This window comes from Toxorhynchites rutilus, chromosome 2 (assembly GCF_029784135.1).
Source record: "Toxorhynchites rutilus septentrionalis strain SRP chromosome 2, ASM2978413v1, whole genome shotgun sequence".
NCBI classification, from domain to species: Eukaryota; Metazoa; Arthropoda; class Insecta; order Diptera; family Culicidae; genus Toxorhynchites; species Toxorhynchites rutilus.
The window spans coordinates 320,566,677-320,587,047 of record NC_073745.1 but is presented as its reverse complement, the minus strand read 5'-3'; the positions used below and the strand labels follow the sequence as shown (position 1 = coordinate 320,587,047).

Sequence of the window (20,371 nt, the reverse complement as noted above, 5' to 3'; positions counted from 1 at the left end):
GATCGATTTTCATTTTTCAATTTGTACCCCAATATGTTCCCGAAAGACGTAATCCTACGTCAAAAGCTTTCGTTTCGGGCTAAACTAAGAAATAATGACGAAAAGTTTTGATATCAAGAGTGTTTCTAGAAGCTCCCTTCTTGCGTGAACACCAGGCTCCACCTGCAAATATGAAGTTCGACTCCTGGACTTTGAAAAATAAATCATAACCTCATTTTGAAAAATAAGTCATATCCCCATTTAATTAGGCCTGATTTTCATTAATGTTTAGCTCAAATCTCATGAAGCTGAGAGTTTCCTGAGTATACTTCTTAAAACTTGTATTCCATAATCGTCTAAAACCAATTTCCACACAACTTAACTCCAACTCAGCTCCAACCCACAGATAGCCGAAGCTAATCATAACTGTGTCAGTCGATCGAATGTTTAGTTCGATTGCCTCGAATAAGGCCACAGCATATCCAAATCAAAACACAAATCTGAGTGATTCAGGGTATATGACTTATGTTTGTTTAAACTTAGCGTAACGTTCACGCTTTTGTGGGAACTAATCAAATTGATTGTTAGTTATTTATGGTTGTTAACTTTTTACGGACCGCTCACGAGATTTCTCGTTTTCGCGTTCCTTCTTTACGGACTTGTGTGAAATTAGCGGATAAAAGTTTTTGTTGCGTGCAAGTTTCTGTTCAACGTCTTGCTGGATTTAATGAATAATTAATTATTTCAGTTGAAATAAATTGTTTGTTTGTCAAGTAACAACCTTCAAAATCATGCTAATTAGATAGAGAATTGAATCATTCGTCTTTCAACATTATTTTTTTTTCTTCATCGTGACAGAGAAAAATTATAGACTGAAACGTGCGTATGGTTCAATATAGGAAAATATACAGAATTTTGAAAATCAAAAAAAGTTGTTAGAATAGAGTTATCGAAGTTATTCGATGGAGGAATATTTTATCTATCTTCCAGCCTCAATTTTATTATTCGAAAAAGGGTATGAGAAAAGTCATAGGCCAAGTTGTATGTAAGAAATTAAATATGTTAAAGAAAATTGAAAAAAAGTTATTAGAAAGGACCCAAAACACATTCTCGAGATAGTACTTAATCGATATAGAATATTCTTATCTATCTTTAGCAAAAATTCCATTGGTCGGAAAAATTTTCCACCCAAATTTTCGTTGGCCGGAAAAGAGTCTGAGAAAAGGTATGAGCCAAAATTTATACAAGTTGTAGGAGGGAAATCAATAAATTTAACGAAAATGGAAATAGAACTTTTTCACACCAAAAAAAAAAAAATTGAAGAAACAGAGTGCGAAGTCGAAATTTTTAGGCGAATTTTGAAATACTTTAAAATCGTGAAATATCAACGCATGGAGATGGGATATAAACTTCTTTAAAGCATAATTTACATGGATTTACATGGAATATTTTACAGGGACATTTGTATTTCGATGTATGTAGATGTAGTGGACAAAAATATCGGGCATGAAATGAGAAATCGATTTCTTTCTGTCTGTCTGATAGCAAATCCAATTAACGTTATCAACTATCTTTCATTTGATTTCTAAAACGTTGGTGTAGGACCATTCAGTACTGATATATTATTGTATGAACGAAAAATTTCGAATTCGTATTTGATAATAAATAGTTCAATAAATAATCATCGAAAAACAGTTTTGAAAACTCTAATAAATTCTAAACACCCAGAATTTTTCAGGCGGGTGATAGAATTTTGCTATAATTTCTCAAATTTTCTTTTCAGAGCCTATTGAGAATGTGGAAAAAAAGAAAAACTAATTTTTTTACTCTAGCTCTTATAGTGAACCATATAGGAGAATTATCTTATTATTATCTGAAAAAAAAAATCACACATCTATAAAAGGCGTTGGCACACATTTAAATACGAATTATATTAGTACTGAATCTCTAAATCATCAAAAAAAAAATCAATATTTCATGATTTTTATTGTACTTAAATTTTTTAGAAATTTATTTTTTGATTAGATTTCTCGATATATCATAGTAAGATGCACTTTTATTTTTTTTTAAAATTTTGTATCTCGAAGGCTATTGAAAATGGCGTGCTAAAAGTTGAAAGGCACGTTTTTCACCATAGATCCTATGATGAATTACACAGGGATTCGAAAAATAGTCTAAATTTCTATACAATACAAATTTTTACTTTCTTTTTACTTTTTACTTCCTTACCCAGCCAGACCCTTCCCCTGGTACAACTCGTGAACGTTTTCGGCCAATAACTTTTCTCATACCCTTTTCAGACCAATGAATTTAGCTACAGATAAAAAAAATATTCTTCATCAAATGAGTACTATCTCGAAAATGTGTTTAGGGTCCTTTCAAATAACTTTTTTCAATTTTCTTAAAATAATTTATTTCACCCATACAAGTTCTACCCTATAACATTTCTTTGAACCTTTTTCGACCAATTAAAATTTAGTTAAAGATAAATAAAAATATTCTTTATCGAATTTGTACTATCTCGAGAATGTGTTTTCGGTCCTTTCAAATAACGTTTTTCAATTTTCTTTAACATAATTAATTTTATCCATACAACTTGGCCTATGACTTTTCTCAGACCCTTTTCCGATTAATAAAATTGTGGCTGGAAGATAGATAAAATATTTCTCTATCGAATAACTTCGATAACTCTATTCGAACAACCTTTTTTGATTTTCAAAATTCTGTATATTTTCCTATATTGACTCATGCTCACGTTTCAGTCTATAACTATTCTCTGTCACGATCAAGAAAAAATGAATTATGTGGAAAGATGAATGATTCAATTCTCTATCTAATGAACATGATTTTGAAGGTTGTTACTTGATAAACAATCAATTTATTTCAACTGTAATAATCGGCCCTAGGGCATCCATATACTAATACACTGCATTTGACAGCGTCAAACATGTCCGGGTCGCAAATGTAATTTGCGACCACTGTCACTCGCGAGAACTGTTAAACTCGCAAGCTGGTGTAAATCAAGGCGCCTAATATACTACCAGGTGGGTCAAAATGAGAAATCCACTCTACAGCCATTAATTTACAGGATGACATTCACACTCTTCTAAAATAAAAGATAATGAATGAAAATTTGCCTTTCTATTTCGAATATGTATTCTATGCAATACAGTATTACGTAATATTAAACTGGAATTGTGTCTGATGATGATTTTATATTATAAATGTTGTGTGTTGTGAAACATATAGTCAAATGGTAAAGAGAGCGTCGTGTTTCAAGTAATCGAATAACTTAATAATCTCCATTCAAATTTTAAAATTGCAAAACTGCCTTCTTTAAATTTTCGCGAATTTGACGATTGTTTCGAGTTAAATATGATTAGCGAATGGGCGCACCTTGTTACGTAAATCTGCCTTGAGCTCACCGAGAAGTTTGATAGTTTGGCAATGACAGGTAAATTTGCGACACATCTTGACTCGCGGATCATATCCTCTTGGCCGGGGCCTGGTACTAATTCATTATTCATTGAATCTAGCAAGACGTTGAACAGAAACTTGCACGCAACAAAAACTTTTATCCGCTGAACTTTCATCCGCTAACTTCACACATAGAGGCAAGTATGGAAAAGTTCATTCGCTCATTTCTCCCCACCTAATTATAAATCACACTTGTATCCAGAGATGCCAACCTTCCTGATTTTTCAGGATTTCCCAGACTTTTTAGCACGCTCCCTGATATCCTGACAAACACTCAATTTTCCCTGATTTTGACGTAGGACTACGTCTAACCGGAAGATATAGGGGGTGAAATGGAAATCTAGGCACTGAACAAGTAGGAAAAAATGCAAGATTTGGAACGCTTATAACTCGAGCATTTCTCAATAGATCGCAAAGGTTTTTGCATCAATTGATAGGAAATATATCTACGCATCTATCATAACGAATAACATTTAATTTTTCTTGAGATAAATAATTGAATAATTGTGAAATATCAAGCATTGCCAAAATGCACTATGTGCCCATTTTTGATTGGTCCATTTTGTGCTCCTCAAATCGTACCGACCAAAACGGGCAACCAGAGCAGCAGCGAAATAGAATGAAGCACAATTGGAAAGGAAAAAGAAAAAAATGAACGAAACATTGGTCGCAATCCCCGCTCCGCTGCCGTAACGATCATTCTCATTCAAACCGTACACCACATCGGTTCGCATCACAACACATCAACAAACCAACCCAAGCAGCCATGTCTGGACATGGTAAAGGAGGAAAAGTGAAGGGAAAGGCAAAATCCCGCTCGAACCGTGTTGATCTGGAGTTCCCCGCAAGGGTAGCTAGGCCGAGCGCGTTAGTACCAGTGCACTAGTCCACCTAGCCGGCGTTATATAGTTTCGGTCGCCGAAGTGATCGAGTTAGCTGGCAAAGATGCTCGCGACGATAAGAAAACCCGCATTCGGAACAGAACACATTCGGTTCGGTGGACATCAAGACAACAGGCAGTTGCAGCGAGTGGCGAGTGACAAACGCAATCGCAAAACGGCATCAGGTAGCAGAAGAAAAAAGTTTGTTCTTTATACAAACTGCTTTGGTGGCAAATCCAGAACAAGGCGGCATCGAGGGCGTTCGAAATGGTTTTTTTTCAAAACCACGAGTACAAAGTATACTAAATTGGAACCTTTCCATAAAACAAGGCGCTTTTCAGGGCCATTAAACCTTCCAAAAAAGAGTTTAGGAAATACAGTTCAATGCTTTCTAAAACATTATCCAAAATAATAATAAAACACAAATTGATTTTTTCATAATTTGTTTGCCAGGATCTGATGAGTATGTGAATTTGGCAGTTGTTCTGAGCTTATTGATAGTTGGGGACTTTCCTGATTATTCAATTTTCACCAATTCAGGTTAAAATCGCCTCCAATGCGACACTGAGTAGCGCTTCGGCAAGTCGCATTGAATGTAATTTACTGTACATGTCACAAAGCTGGATGAGAAGGACGCAACAAAGGAGGACAAGTTAAGGGAAAGGCAAAGTCTCACTCGAACCGTACAGGTCTCCAGTTCCCTGTTGGTCGCATTCACTGATTGCTCCGCAAGGGTAACTAGGCCGAACGGATTGGTGCCGGAGCACCAGTATACCTAACAGCGATTATAGAGTTTCGGCCGTCGGAGTGCTCGAGTTGGCTTGCAAAGCTGCTCACAACAATCAGAAAACCCGCATCAAGAACAGAGCAGCTTCGGTTCGGCGCTCATCAAGGCAACAATTAGTTTCAGTGAGTGGCAAAGTGTTTCTCCGGCACGTCGCATTAAATGTTATTTACTGAACAACATGTCACAAGCTGGATGGGAAGAAATTTTCCAACTGTGAAAGCTGTGGCGAGTGGCAAACGCAATAGCTAAACAGGAAGGTTTAACCGAACAAGATGAGAATATCGAGTGATAACAAAAACACAACAACAAAGGTTCTTTTCAGAACCATCAACATATTCATAAAGAGTAAACAGTAAACTAATCCATTTTTCAGGTAGATAGGTAGGTATTCATGTAGGAGAAGAAAATAAAACAATATATTTAAAATATATATTTAATAAAAGCTGTCCCCTTTGTATAGTCCTACGTCACTCCGGTTATGTCCCCGACATTACCCACCCGTCTTTTTTATAAAATGATCCTGATTTTCCCTGATTTTTTACTTTTTGCTTTTCGCATTTTATACTTTTTACTTTTTGCTCAGAAAAAAATATACTGGGAGTTTTGCTGGTTGTGTATGAGAACTGTCATAATAGTGTACATTAAAAAGCTTTCCGGTCCGCTCTTATATAATGCTTACTCTTCCTTTCGATTATACTTTATCTGTTCGCATTTTCGAAGGTACAGTGTCGACATTTTTTGAATTTTGAAGTTAACGTGAAAGAAATATAATCTATAAGAATCATATGCCCGAAGGTTCTCGCAATTCAATCTCAATAAAACGAAGATTAGAAACAGAATTGGAACGTAAACGATGAAAGGAATATTAGCGACCAAAATTTATGTACAGTTAAATAAAAACGATACAGGCTTCATTACATGTTCGCAGTAAACAACATCCAATGTACAAGAATTTTAGAAGTAAGAACGTGTGAGCATCTTTTTTTTTCTTACTTAACTGTAATTATTATTAAAAAGTGTTTTATTTATTGAAGAATATATATTAAATTGTTTGTAAAGCAAGAAGTTGTAAGAATGATACGTAAGATACGACAAATGAATTAGCAGGTACACTACATATGTTTAAAATCTCCGTTCATGTGCATCAGTTAAAACATGGTTACGTAAATCGTTACGACTTGTGCGTTTCATCTATTCATCGATTTTTTTTAAAGCAAACCGTGGCGGGTGATGAAAACAGGTCATTTCAAACAATCAGACTGACCCGGTATTCACCTGAAAAAAAATTATTATCTGGTTCAGGTGGTATTGGAGAGGAATTCTGTATTGTGATCTTCTACCATGCAACCAGTCGATACATTCCCACAAATATTGCTCGCAACTGGACAAATTAGCTTCCATAATTAGATAATGTTTAGAATTGTTAAGCTACCTGAAAGATTTCAGAACTTCCTGAACTGATTGCAAAACAACACTGTGCATATAAAATTCAAAAAATAATACTTTTGTTTTCTCAAAAATGGGTACGAACTTTCCGGACAACCCAATATGAGCTATCCTGATTTTCCCTGATTTTTTTTCATTCTCCCTGATTTTTCAAAAAAATAGTTGGCAACCCTACTTGTATCTGCTCGGAGTAATCATGGCGAAAAGAATGCAGCAAACAATCGTGAGATTGCACGATGAATCATTTTACAGTCCCCGACCATCTTCAATCGGGACTGATAGTGAACATAAAGACGCGTCCACATTACGCCAATCGGCCTTGGCCGCTCGGTAAAGCCGACTAAATGTGGACGTACCGCCCGGGCTTGCCGACGTGCCGAAAACCGACTCGAATCAAACCGAACCCAACCCGAAACAAGTGGGTCCGGTTCGAGAAAGTCGAACCAAAACAAAACGAAGTAAATTAGCGTTGACGACATTGTGCTTCGTGTGTTCTTGACGGCTTCGTGCACCCGATGGGGCGTCCACATTACATAACGAACCAAATATGCCGCCTGGTCAGCGTTGCCATTGTTCTAGTTTAAACTGGATTCTTCCAGTTTTTTTTTCTCGATCCAGTCAAACAGTTAAATCCTGAAATCTTCCAGTTTTTCGAAATATTATCCAGTTTTATCCAGTTTTTTCATATGTGTGCTTCATTTTTATCCTTGAATTCACAATGTATAAATATTATCCCTCTCTGGGTTGCCACAATAAAATCTGTGTTTTTAATCTAAAAAAAATCTCGGGTATGTTTTCATTCAAATTTATTTTTTTTTCGAACTTTCTTCGTTGAAACATTTGACGATTCCGCAGATAGTCTAAAATGTCATTTTTCTACCTCGTCCAGTTCAGTAGCTCCTGTTTCTACAACTTCAACACCGATGTAGATATATTTTGCTTCTTTAGACAGGTGTCTTCCATGCGTTTTCCAAAATATCCTTCGTTTCACCTCGAGAAATTTCACTTCTGCTTCTAGTAGCCGTTTCATTATTTTGTACCATTTGATGCAAAAGCTCTTTTCTCCGGCTTTCCTTGCCTTCTAAAAGAAGTGAATGAAAATTTATCGATAATCTGTTTTTCTCTCATGTAATTTGAATTAATTATTTCGACTTTTTTATTTATTTTATCCCTCCAACGTGAAACACATGTCGCATTGCACAATAGTATAGTATCTACTGATACGTCCAAATTTTGATAGGAGTCAATGACGGAAAGGTCAAGAGAGGATACGATTTTCGTCGTAGGATACATCAACGCTTTACATGTTTTTAAAATAGTGCGTTTAACATCCCTTCGCATCCCGGATGAAATTGCAAGATATATTTCTTTGGTACCATTAAACTTTCTAATTAATTCAATTTTTAAAATTATAATCGACGGAATTGCATTTTTCCCTTATTGGTGACGAATTTCCCTGATATTTCCTGATTTCAAGAATATTCCAGGTAGTCGCTGTTAGATACTGTTCAAAATTTCCTTAGATTTGTGTATTATTGTGGGCATATATTGTTCAAGAGAGAAAGATAAATTGTTGTGGTTTCCGAACTAATCTGAGTAAATTCGGGCGTTTCAGTTTGTTTGTTCGACTTAATAATCAATAGCGAAACGTTTAACAAAACACATGTTTGGTCTTCGAGTCGTTCAAATGATTCAAAATCACTATTTGGTTTTCGCCGTAGTTGAACCTGGAGGTTACGTTTAACGACGGATTCCAGCAAAAGCCATCTTGTTGCGTTTCAACTATCTACATATATTTTACTGCCGTGATCGAGGCTCAATGCTTGCTATTTGAATGAAAAACGAATGATTTTACAGAGACACTCGCTGGCCCAAGCAAAAGTTTCCAATTTGATTCTCTCACCATCTAACGTCATTCCGGGAGGCTATTTTGAGAGAATGCAAAATTCTCTGAGAATAGATGAGCGGAATCGAGACAGTATTTTTCTGTTTAACTCGAGTATGAACTTTGCGAAGATGATAAGCGGACCTTACACGGTCAACTTTATTGACAATATGATGACATTTGAGAGCATAATGACAGCTGAACATGGCCGAAGACGCAGAAATCCGGTTTTTCTGATTTTCGAGCATCAATATCGTGACATTTCATATGGATGCATGATGTTGAAGTTTTACCTCACGGACTTCCAGACTGAGTTGCCAGATATGCAAGCGCACATTTAATTTTTGTTAGTCTTTTTTGCGATTGCAATTAAAATTTATAAACTACTGAAATTGTAGGAATCATAAATGGAAGCTATTGGTTTGGAAAACCGATACTTTGAATAGCAAAATACGGTACTTTTCACGATACAAACCAAAACTTCAAAGTAAACTGACAATGTGATGGTGAGAGAGTGGATGAAACTTAACAACGTTTTAGGATTTTTTTAACGTTGAACTCGGTCATTCTTCGCGCTAGTGAGCGGGTTGTGTGTTTCTTCACACTCCGCCATAAAATTTGGAGTATGATCTGGGAAAATCACAGATGAAAAAACATCACGTGTTAATTCAAGCTACAGTAGAATCCCGATTATCCGCGGAATAGTCGGGCAAACTCACCGCGATTAACGAAAATCGCGGATGACCCATTAAAGGACAAAAAAATGCAAACACGAAAAGAGATGTTTCAACATAAAAACTATGTTCTATCAATACAGAAATCAATCAACTATCCATCTATAAGGTCGTGTACACCAGTGGCTAAATAATGTAAAAGCCATGACCACAACAAAAGAGCATGGGCCTACCACTCACTAACAAATTCCGGAAAGGCCTATTGATTTACTATGGAACTCGCAGTCACGAATAATCCGCACCCGCTCGCGGATAATCGGGGTTCTACTGTCATAGTCTCATTTATGGAATAAAAACATTTGCTTGCAGATAAAATAACTTGCATATATTTTCGCAAACTAAAATAATATGACATCTCTGAAACTGAAAGGAACAGTCTGTGTTTGTGAAACGAGTATTATGATGTATTTTTGAGAAGAAAAGCCGATTTCTAAAGTGTAAATTATGAATGAAAATTAACTTTTACGAATCAAATTAGTATTCTATGTGAATGCAAATCACTTTTTTTCTGCAAGTGGTGAGAAAATCCCATACAAAAATTATGTCTGAAATTGACGTTATATTCTAATAATACATTTTAGTAGGAATATCTGAAAATTCAGGGGAAATAGGTTAAGTTAAGGTTAGGACTACGCGCACCAATTAATAAATAATACCAAGTAGATATTTTCATTAAAATTTTACCAATTGAAAATTGCCTTTTAGCCTTCTAATCTGATAGAGAATAGTTTGGATCCCAAACTCAAATGTCGCCACTAGCCATCGCGGATATTTTCGTTGTCTCGGGTTGAGGGCGATATTGACCGTGTAAGATGGAAAAATATTGATTGAGGTTAGATCAGATGTTGAAAGCCTAGCTGTCACGATATTGAAGACACTTATTGTCAATCCGGTTGATCGTGTAAGGTGCCCAACAGGGGAATGTTTTATGTCTCAAATAAAGTGAGGCATAAACGGAGAATAAAAGGGTGAGTTTTATCTGTGAATGAGTGTTGTTGAACAAATTTAGATGTATAGAGGCGAATGAACTGCAAAGTTTAAAGCCTCTTAAATACTCGCAAGCGAAGCAAGCAACTGCACACAAGTCAAAACGTGCGGTCCCAGGCGTATGTCTTACAGATTTCTTCCCGGTCCTGGCTTGTGTGTGCGGATGGATTGCGTGAGAATACACCCTTTTGACCAGCTGATTGAGAACATGGAAATTAGTTTATTGGGAATTCAAAGAGAAGCTTGTTGTAATAAATGTAGAAATCAAGGGAACGAAAGATTACGATATTTCCAAACGTTTAAGGTTATCTCAGTCGATGGATTATTACTAATCTATGACTTTCAGTAATGATACCTTCTCAATATTATGTTGCCCCCTAAGCAATCATGAAACCAATTTAATAAAAATGTAAAATGATTCGAAAATAGTGAAATATTTCCTAAAAATCTGACCTAAGTACTATCTATTTCTTCCAGAATCTGAGGACTCCAAAATTCCAGCCGATCGGTTGGCACGTTCACTCAGCGATCGGCTCGAGAGAGTGGACGAATATGGACAGGCCATCCCCAGGACCCCACTTGGGAATTCAACAGAGACGGAGCCGAAAAATGTAAAATTCAACGAACTAGTGGAACGGATCGAAGTGGTCGAGCATCATCCGGACGGGGAGGACTTCGAGGACGATTCCGTCTACAGCGAACGATTGTGAGGAACCGTGTGTGTGTGTTTGATATCTGATTTATCTATGTATCTCAGGTGATATTTATAATAAACATAGCGTTAGTTTACGATAATTCTCTCCACATTTTTTGTTGAACTTATTTAATTTTTTCCTGTGGTTGTCTGAGTTAACCATTTTTTAAGCGTAGGTGGTTCGTTGTTGTTGTTCTTCTTCCTTAATGGCACTTACGTTCCTGGAGGAACTTCGTCATCTTATACTACGTTACTTCCGTCATTTGAAAATAAAAAACAGGAAGTGGGTTATATCTGTGGTATAACCGCAAGGGTGACGTAGGACTATCTTTGATTTAGTAATCATTTGTTTTTAGTTTTTAGTTGTATCTGAATCAGTTCTCAATGAATGGATGAAGGAATAAATTACGAGAATGGTGAAAGTTCTTGTAAATCTGTGAGCGGATGAGTATATGTATGAAATTATCATATATATTTAGAAAACTTAAATTTGAACTCTTTCAAAGTTGTGAAGTGGTCCTAAAAAGAACCGGTTTGGTGTTATGTGGACTTGAAATGAGTGATTGCCGGATGGTTTGATTGGTGAGCCCATGTGCGGATCTGAAAAGAAACAATTGGTATAAATAAAGTCATAACAAAATTTATGTGAAATGTGTGTGTATGTGTGTGTGTTCTAGTTTTCTTACCTGTCGGTACATTCCGAGTAGTTGTTTTCTTCTGGCCAAGGTTTTATGATGTTTTTCTGACTCGGGTATCGCAAGGATATTTTTCTTTGATGAGGGGTCTTCCTGGGCCGCTAAACCGCGCTCCATCAGTAGATTAAATGTTTGATGGTTCAGGTGCTTCGATTGCGAGCATAGACAACATTGGTCTGTGATACGAAAAGTATGCACAATATCGTTTACATTCCACGCTGATGTGTTTAGCAAACGTCAGATCGATGCAAGAACTACCAAGCGTGGTAGCCTCATTTCGATTATTTGCTAGCCTCAAATTTAAGTAGTTCTCCATGAAGTCGAGAAACTCTATGTTTTCTGGCTTGGAAACGTCAATGTTGAAGTCACCAGTGACCACCATTGGTATAACCTGTTTAGCATAACAAAACAGGTTGCGCGTCATAAACCACTTTATATTATTAGTGCTAGTACCTGGTGGAATATATACCGACACTAGCAGTACTTCGGTATTCATTACTATAACCTTAGCAGCACAAATGTCTCCAAATCCGTCAGCTACACCGAGCATTTCATCACGTTCCTCACTTAACTGTTGGATCGTGTGAGGTATAGCCAAAGTGGATGCCGTGGTTTTTTGGTAGATTGCTACACCTCCAGCTCTCGTATCGGTACGTTTGAACTGTATGATGCAGCTATAACCTTCGATCTCGACTGTAGTATGATTATCTTGCCAAGTCTCGCTTAGCGCGAATAACTCTACGCTGGTCAGAATTTTGTCTGTGGAGATGTCCAATGCGTGAGCGTTTAAACTCTGTACATTGATGCTCATCAATGTGCTTGCAGAGCCACTGCTGTTCACAACATCCCATAATTCATCTCCAAGCGTACGTAATTTGTGGTTGCCTAAGCGCTGCAATTCATTCCTTAGGTCTACCATCTTAGGCGAGTTACTTCCTTTAGCATGATAGAACCTAAATGAATTTTTGGAGTTTGTCAAATAAAGCCCCTGAAGCGACGATACGCGTGACAAACCAACGTACACCAACTGTTGATCCTGACTCTTGTCGTAGTCATATACAATCTCAGAGAAAGTACCACCTTGTGACTTATGTACAGTTAAAGCACAGGCACTAACCACTGGAAACTGAATACGCTTACATTTAATGATGCCGCTCAGTTTGATGTTTGCAGATCGTTTGGATATTGGAGTCCAATCGGATTGCAGAATATCAGGTCTCGAATAAACGGCTGGTCTCGACTTAATTCTAGCAGCAGCACCAATTGCGTCAGACTCGAATTTAAACCAGAGCTTCACAAATTGCTGCCCAGAATCATCTTCGTCTTGCTCGACGTATTTAAGTTCTCCTATGGCCCCGTTCACAATGCCATCCTCAACATCAACATTGGTAGTTACCATGTACGGCATACCAATGGAAAGGCGTAGCAAGTATGGTAACCCGCCGGTTTCCACACAGCTCATTTTGTAAAGTTTGATTCGAGAACTTGCGAGCTGACCAGCGTCCTTATATCCCGCAAAAATATCGTCGGCAATACAGTCTAATGCATCCTGACCATTCAACGCTTCGTTGTTGTACTGCTCAACATCCATATTGCGATGATAAAGTCTTATTGCTCTTGGTGCATTTTGTTTGCACCATTCGGCTGTTCGAAATCGACTTTCAATCAGCTTGGTTTCTTCGACCGTAAATTGCTCTCCGTTACCAATCTTGGTGAGTATGCTGGAAAATTCCACATCGGTCTGACGCATAACTCTAACCAGTGGGAAGAATTTAAGCGATTGCCATAGAACAGCACCGTGGAAGGAATTACCAGTTGGCTTATAGACGGATCTTGCATTGACTGGCGGGAGTTGCCGCAGATCACCGCAGAATATAATATTTATTCCACCGAATGGATCTTCATAATTTCCGGTTATATCTTGGAGGCGCGCATGTATAGTGTTTAAAATATCCGCACCAATCATGCTGACCTCATCTATGATAACCGCTTTTACATCTTTGAACGCATTACGGTACATTTGAAGCATTTCAAAGCTAAGCTTGGAGTTGCTCCGTCGCGACATAGTGATCCGAAATGCCGAATGCACTGTAGTCCCTCCAATAGCGACAGCTGCCTTCCCTGTAGAAGCACAAGCAACATATGCGTTCTTCTGGGAAATATGAGTCTGGCAGTAACGGTTGATCGTCTCCATGAGTATACGCAACGTGAACGTTTTACCGCACCCAGCAGGACCAGTGAAGAAAATTTGCAACGACTTGTTATTTTCGCTATAGCTATGTAATACATCGATCACATGCAAGATCAAGTTACGCTGCTCCTCATTTGTAGTCCGCATCATAGCACAGTAATCTTGCTTCGACATGACATTCGTTCGCTGTCTGATTACTGCTCTTAGGGCTCCTGTTGGTATTTGTTCAATATCATCGTCGTTGGGCTCCATGGAAATCGCCCGCACAAACTCATCATGTTTTCTAGCTGCAGCGCTCTCTTGCTCACCAGCTTCTTCGTTTTCACAGGTACGAAGATATTCTTCGACAGTTTGTTCCAGATTCAGATCGCAATCATATTCCCTTCGTTTTCTCAGGAGATTTGATTCATGCGTATCATAAAGCTGAAGGAACTTGTTACCATCGACAATGTCACACAGCTCATTTCTGAACGGTAAGAATAGAAGTACAGACTCTCGCTTGTACTCAACCAGTTCATTCATGCTGTAGCCGCGCCACTTCAGTATTCGTGGAACTTTTCGTTTGTTGTAATTATTCGTACCTCTACTTGGAGTATATTGCGCTGCGAAATCAGCCAAACAAACATCTTCCAGGCCATTGCGCTCTTCATATTTCTGGATGATGTTCTTGGTCCAGACATCTGTTGAGTCTTCAGCAATACCTTCTTCGTCCATTTGCTTGATGTGCTTTCTGGACCTGATTCGCTCATGAGGCCACATTGTTGGAAGAAATTCCACTTTCCTGCTGGCCTCAGACATTGGCAGGCGAAGGAGGTACCATGCAGCTTCTTGTCCACACATCTCTACAGAGTTCAACATCTTCAAGCTGACTTTCTTCAACAGGGCCGTATAGTCCTGGTCAGGGTACTGTTCCTGAAGAGAGATAAGCTCCCGATGCAAACCACTTATGCCTCGATTTGACTTATTGACATAATCAACCAAGTAACATGCACAAGAGTACACATCGAGTATAAGCTGTAGATCCGTGTTGGAGCGAAGTTTCTGAGCAATCCAAGGGTTGAAAGGATTCGTCCAGAGTTCATTCATCGCTCGCTTCAAGAAAATTGTTGGTCGTTGAATGGAAGACCGGAGCACATCAAGATAATATTCATAAGTGCATCCACAGTCAACAAGAAATTCCTCTAGAGTGTCAAAAGCTTTGGTTTCCAAAGTCTGACGCATTTCTGAGGCACGTTTCCTTAATCGAACACGGCGACCGTCCTCAGCCGTAAGAGGAATTAATGACCGCTCTTCGTTCATTGGCCAGTACGGTATATTGAAGCGGCATCGCTTTTCATTGCGTTTATAGCAAGTAGGCGTATGCTTATGAATCTGCTTGTGAATAGTTTCTGGCAAGTGCACAGATCTAATGGAACAAACTTTTCTAATAAGTTCCATTGTAGCAGGCATATGCTCGGAAACAGTTTCACATGGATCGTTTGCAAGCCATAGCATAATGTGTGCATGTGGGCTACCCCGATGTTGGAATTCGATGCGCTTGAAGAAGTCAACAACGTAATGCTCTCCAAACGGACTGTATCTCGATGAAGACAGAATGGTCATGAGAACATCTACGAGTTTGTTGAAATATAAGCAGCATGTCACGGCGTCATCGTTGACGAGCGTCGCTCGCTGCAGTGCACTGAGCTCCTGCAACGGGTCAGTCAGCTCAATGCCTCTATATTCATTCGACAGCTTGTGCAGTTGTTTCAATAGAAGTGGCCATTGAGTTTCACTAGCACTTAATGTCAGGAACATTGTTGGCTTACCCAGTTGTCGTATCATGGCGAAAAGGTCCTGTTTTCGTTGAAACCAATACTGCACAGAGTTTGGAATCGACTTCATAAAGGACAGATTTCGTTCCATGAGGCTTTCTACAAAGCTTTTGTCGCTGAGCTGACCTCGGGTTATGTTTGCAGTTCTCATACACTTGAAGGAATGCTGCAACCCTTCAGCAACACGAAGACGGAGAATTTTCATAGCCATATATAACAAATGGTTTGGCTTAGCTCCACGTCTGTCGCGTCGTCTCAGTTCACTGGTAGCCTGCATAAATCGTGTCACGTGAGTGCCGTCTCTGTATTTCCTAGGATATCCAAGATAAATATCCGGAAAAGAAAGCTCCTCAGCATACTCATCATAAATGATAGACACTGGTCTCCTGTTCTGAGCAGGTGCAAGTTCTAAGTACTTGTCCTCGTTCCATATAAGTGTTTGTTGCTGACCAGCGAACAACTCTGTATCATTGCTTGCTTCAATGACTTCAAGTTGGATCGCTTCTCCATTCTGAGGTATAGCAGCTCTAGGCTCTGTGTGGAGTGCTTCTAAGCGTTGCTGATTGAGAACTATACCCTCCCGCCGGTACAAAGGCTTGGTAATTAGAAATTCAAGCCACTTCTTAACATCTGACTTCTTGACGAATCCAGACAAATAATGTGATTTATGGACCAAATGTTTCTTGATACACACATTAAAAGCGTGATCATCTTCCAGCTCGCGGGGAAGTTCCCGAACCATCTCATCTACATCTACTGGTATATTGATCACCTGACCAATAATCGTGTAACTACCTAAAATTTTATTCATTTTTTAAAAAATAAAGAATCAAAAAAATTATATTGAACAGACCTTGAGCGCGGCGCAGACGGCGAATCTGCATGAACGGCAGTCGTGGTGAAATCAGTCTTTCGCAAATCGGATTAAGAGGCGGAAGATCCGGTGGATAACTAGGATACCTGAATCCATTTGAAGTGGACAGATTCGGCACCGTACCACGCTGCAAGCTGCATCGACATGTTTGACAAATCATAAATCCCTCAACTGACTCGAAATGACCTGACTCCAGGAGAAATCTCCCGGCGTTTGCGGTGATCGGCTTTAGATCGTTGGTGAACCAAAGTCTATCACACACGCTACATGCAACACCAAATTCGTTCTGAATGAAACGTTTGGAAAATTCAGAGTCAGCTCTTTCAAAACGTTGACCGTCTTGAGTAGGGCGAGATGGGCTACTTTCTGTAAAATCATATTTACATTATTTAGTACACATTCGTTGGTCACATAAGAATGCAACAGACTCACCCTGTCTGTTGGGAGGAATTTGGGTACACTCATTCTCCACATAACCAAGTGGAACAATTTCTGTAAACATGAACCAAAAGTTGAGATTTAGTGATTACTTCAGATTTTGTAGTAATCTGTAGTGAGAAATTTATCCCCGATTATGATTCGCGTTGACGACAGTAAGCTTTGTGCGCCATTATTGTAAAAATTGCGTAAAAAAATGTGGATTAAAATCAACTTTTCCATACCGAGTATGTACTCTATGAAACACATTTTCTACAAGTAGGAAGAAATCGTGAAAAACTTTGGTATGATAGCGATTATACATAAGAATGATGAACTTTTACCACAAACATTAGAAAAATCATAGAAATATTTGAGTAAGGGTCAAGACTGCAAGTTTCATGTACGGTCAAACCTTTTCTGTGCGAATTTCTGTTCTTGTGCGGTGTATGAAAAGAAGTATATTTGACGAAGTTATCTTCCATTTTGTTCGATGTGTTATATGCGTTTCAGGGCGAAAAAGACGTATTTGCGTTTAATTTATCCACTTCTCAAAACATGCCCATCCTTCCATCAAATGCTCTTAGTTGCGCATGACATGGTTCTTAATAGCAACAAGTTTCAACATGATACTAAGAGCACAACACAGCCACGCGGTCCCCATTTCCCGCACAAAATGTTTTTGTCAAAATGTATTTGAATAGCATTAAGTAATCATTTTATTTCGAATTTTACCAATTTAACAAAAATGTTTATTGGAACAAACTGCCTTCCTGGATTTCTTCAGAGAGCAAATTGTTCCACACAAACGGATGTCAACACTGTACATCCGTCTTCGAGAGTCATTGTGAAACCAATGTGATACCTACCAGAGTGAAGTACTTATAGTAGGCAAAGTTTATAAAAAAGATATAGTGCCGTCATTAATTGCCTTGAATATGAAGTTTATATGAAAGAAACAAAGAATAGTTTCATGATATTTGAGCCTAAATTCCGTGGAATCATGAATAAAATTGATCATTTTTATCATATTTATCATATTTTCACACTCATCTTCAGCGGACATAAAAAAAACGTTTCGCTTTTAATAGATAAATGATACAAATTGATAAATCTTATTTATAACGATTTAACAAAAACACAAAATTACAAATTACAAAGAGTATAAATTTCTTCAAATTTATTTCGTTGCCAATTTTGAAACGAAAATTCAGCATTATGCAACGTTTATTTAGAACAAATTCAGGAACTTCTTCGCGAGCACAACGCTATGAAACTACTGTGCATGAATGAATAAACCCAAGAAGCCATACATGAAAAATTACATCCAACATTATTCATTGCAACGAAGAACTTGAATTGACGTAACATGTGATTAGAGATGTCGGTTAATCGTTCGATTAAATGTACATATTACTTCGGAGTAGTAATTATAAGTGTCAGATAGAAATTTTCAAACAAATATGCTATCCCAAGAGCATTCGACGAACAGGAAAAATCGTATGTTTTTTCGTACACAATGTGTTCATTGATCCGTCGTCGCAAAATCATAAATTGTTTAAATTTCCAGCAAACTGAAATACGATTTCATCCAAAAACTATTATTGTGTACTTCGATTTTATTTTGTAATTATATTTGATGTAACTTTTAAAAATATGACATCATAACCCTTTTCATTATCGATGCTTCTTCAACAAATATTCGCTCGATTGATCGAATTTGATACGTGAATATAAACACAGAACCACCCACATCATTACTTCGTTCCTTGATGTAAACACAAATCCACTTACCCAACCCGATGGATAAACAACACGACAATAAATAAGCTAGCTTAGTGAGATGATGTAGAGTTCCCGATAAACGATTCCCGATTCTGGATAATCAATCTCACGGTTCATCACGAAAGCCTAAACAATTCGATCAGGACGAAACGCGAATATTACGTCTATTATGAATAGTAGCGCAAATCGATTGTATGCTTAGTCTTACGATATCAATGAATAAATATACAAGTAGTGCAAGAGAAGTAAAAAAATGTTTTTTATTAGCGTGTAAGTATCAAATTACTTAAAAACAATTATTTGAATAAATCAATAATTGTTAAATGCCCCATCTATACATGTGATTACATTAACCTTTTTTCTACGCTTTGAGTGAATAAAAAACATTGAATTCAATCGAATTCGAAAAAAAAATCAAAAAATCACTAAACTCGAGTGACGTAATTCAATTAATTTCACAAAAATACAATATGCATTTGCATCGCAGTACTTACCATAATGACATTGTTCCTCTGTGCAGTCTTTTTGACTTCCAGATGAAGCTGGAGTATTTCCTGTAACATGTAAGAAATAAAACACCACTAGTTCATTCCGTGATCATACTTTTTTCACACTTTTGCGATTATTTACCGTTAAGCGATTGGGTACCCTGTAGCATGCTTTCAACACAATCCACACCCGCAGCCGTGCAAGCATCTGCCACGCTGGTTGATGTCGCTAGTCGCTTTCTCTGCCTGTACAGCCTCATGCGGTCAGCATTGGGCATGGCAGGCCTCGGTACTTCGCTTGTACCGTTATTTCGCTTATCCTCCGCTTCTCGTTCCCGCTTCCGCTTGCGGTAGTTTGCATCGTATTTCGCTTGCAAATGCTGGGACATTTTCACTATAACCGTGTAACCTGTATAAACTCGGAAGTCAAAAAGGCAACTAAAACTCTGCACGGGCTCTTTTTATGCAAATGTCAATGCAACGTAAGCGCCGCCTTTTTTTCTATGATTCCTAGACAGAGAGATCCGAACGACATTGCATGCATACTTTTTTTTGGAGAGGGCGTTTCGAAAACGAGAGCGTTACTTTGGAGGCACAATATTCAGCACAAGAAGCAATAACGCAAAAGTTGTATAATACATGATACATTGCTTGTATTGTGATATGATTTGTTTTCCATTTCCAATAGACAAAATATCTGTTGCATCAAATCAGTCTACATAATTTTTGCGTTCGCTAATCCTCTCTCACAACACACATTTCTCGTTTGAGAAATTGTTGAGTAAACATCGTTTGCCAGTGCGCGTAGAGCGGGAATTCCTTAAGATTCATTGCACCTCTAATAAATTGCCAAAGACATGATCTTACGTTGGTCGCACTTGATTGAAAAATTCAAAACGAAATGTATTTGGTCACAGCATTATATGAGCAGCAAGCAAATAATTGCTGGAAAATAATAGGATTTTCGCGATATAAACATTTTCCGTTTTTCATGTTATGCATCCAATATTGGATACGAAAATTTTCTACTGATGGAGAAGAATAATTTTCAGAAGCTTTCCTGTTAATTGCGATTGATTGAAAAATCACAAAACCAAATGTATTTGATTGCAGTGTTATATGGATAGAAAACATTAGAATTAACTATTTCGCATCAATGTATTTTTCAATTCCCAGGGGAACTGGCAGAGTATTTTTCAGCAATGATTAATTCTTTTCAGATTTTCCTCGATACTCG

General features: G+C 37.9%; 2 protein-coding genes across 2 annotated transcripts in view; one reads left to right on the top strand and one right to left on the bottom strand.

The window, feature by feature from the left end:
- Positions 1-10,965, top strand: part of LOC129768730 (uncharacterized) — a 29,233-nt gene extending 18,268 nt beyond the window's left edge. Inside the window, exon 8 of the mRNA XM_055770569.1 lies at positions 10,654-10,965. Coding sequence (XP_055626544.1) covers positions 10,654-10,886 — 233 coding nt within the window. The 3' untranslated portion in view covers positions 10,887-10,965. The remainder of the gene's footprint in view (positions 1-10,653) is intronic.
- A 445-nt stretch (positions 10,966-11,410) lies between these two features.
- LOC129767083 (uncharacterized) lies at positions 11,411-19,523 on the bottom strand. The gene is made up of 7 exons (XM_055767701.1): positions 19,277-19,523; positions 19,141-19,200; positions 16,877-16,936; positions 16,424-16,810; positions 11,824-16,365; positions 11,557-11,741; positions 11,411-11,470 (listed from the first exon to the last, which is right to left on the bottom strand). The coding sequence occupies exons 1-7, from the start codon at positions 19,521-19,523 to the stop codon at positions 11,411-11,413; spliced, it is 5,541 nt and encodes a 1,846-aa protein (XP_055623676.1).
- Positions 19,524-20,371: the final 848 nt, after the last annotated feature.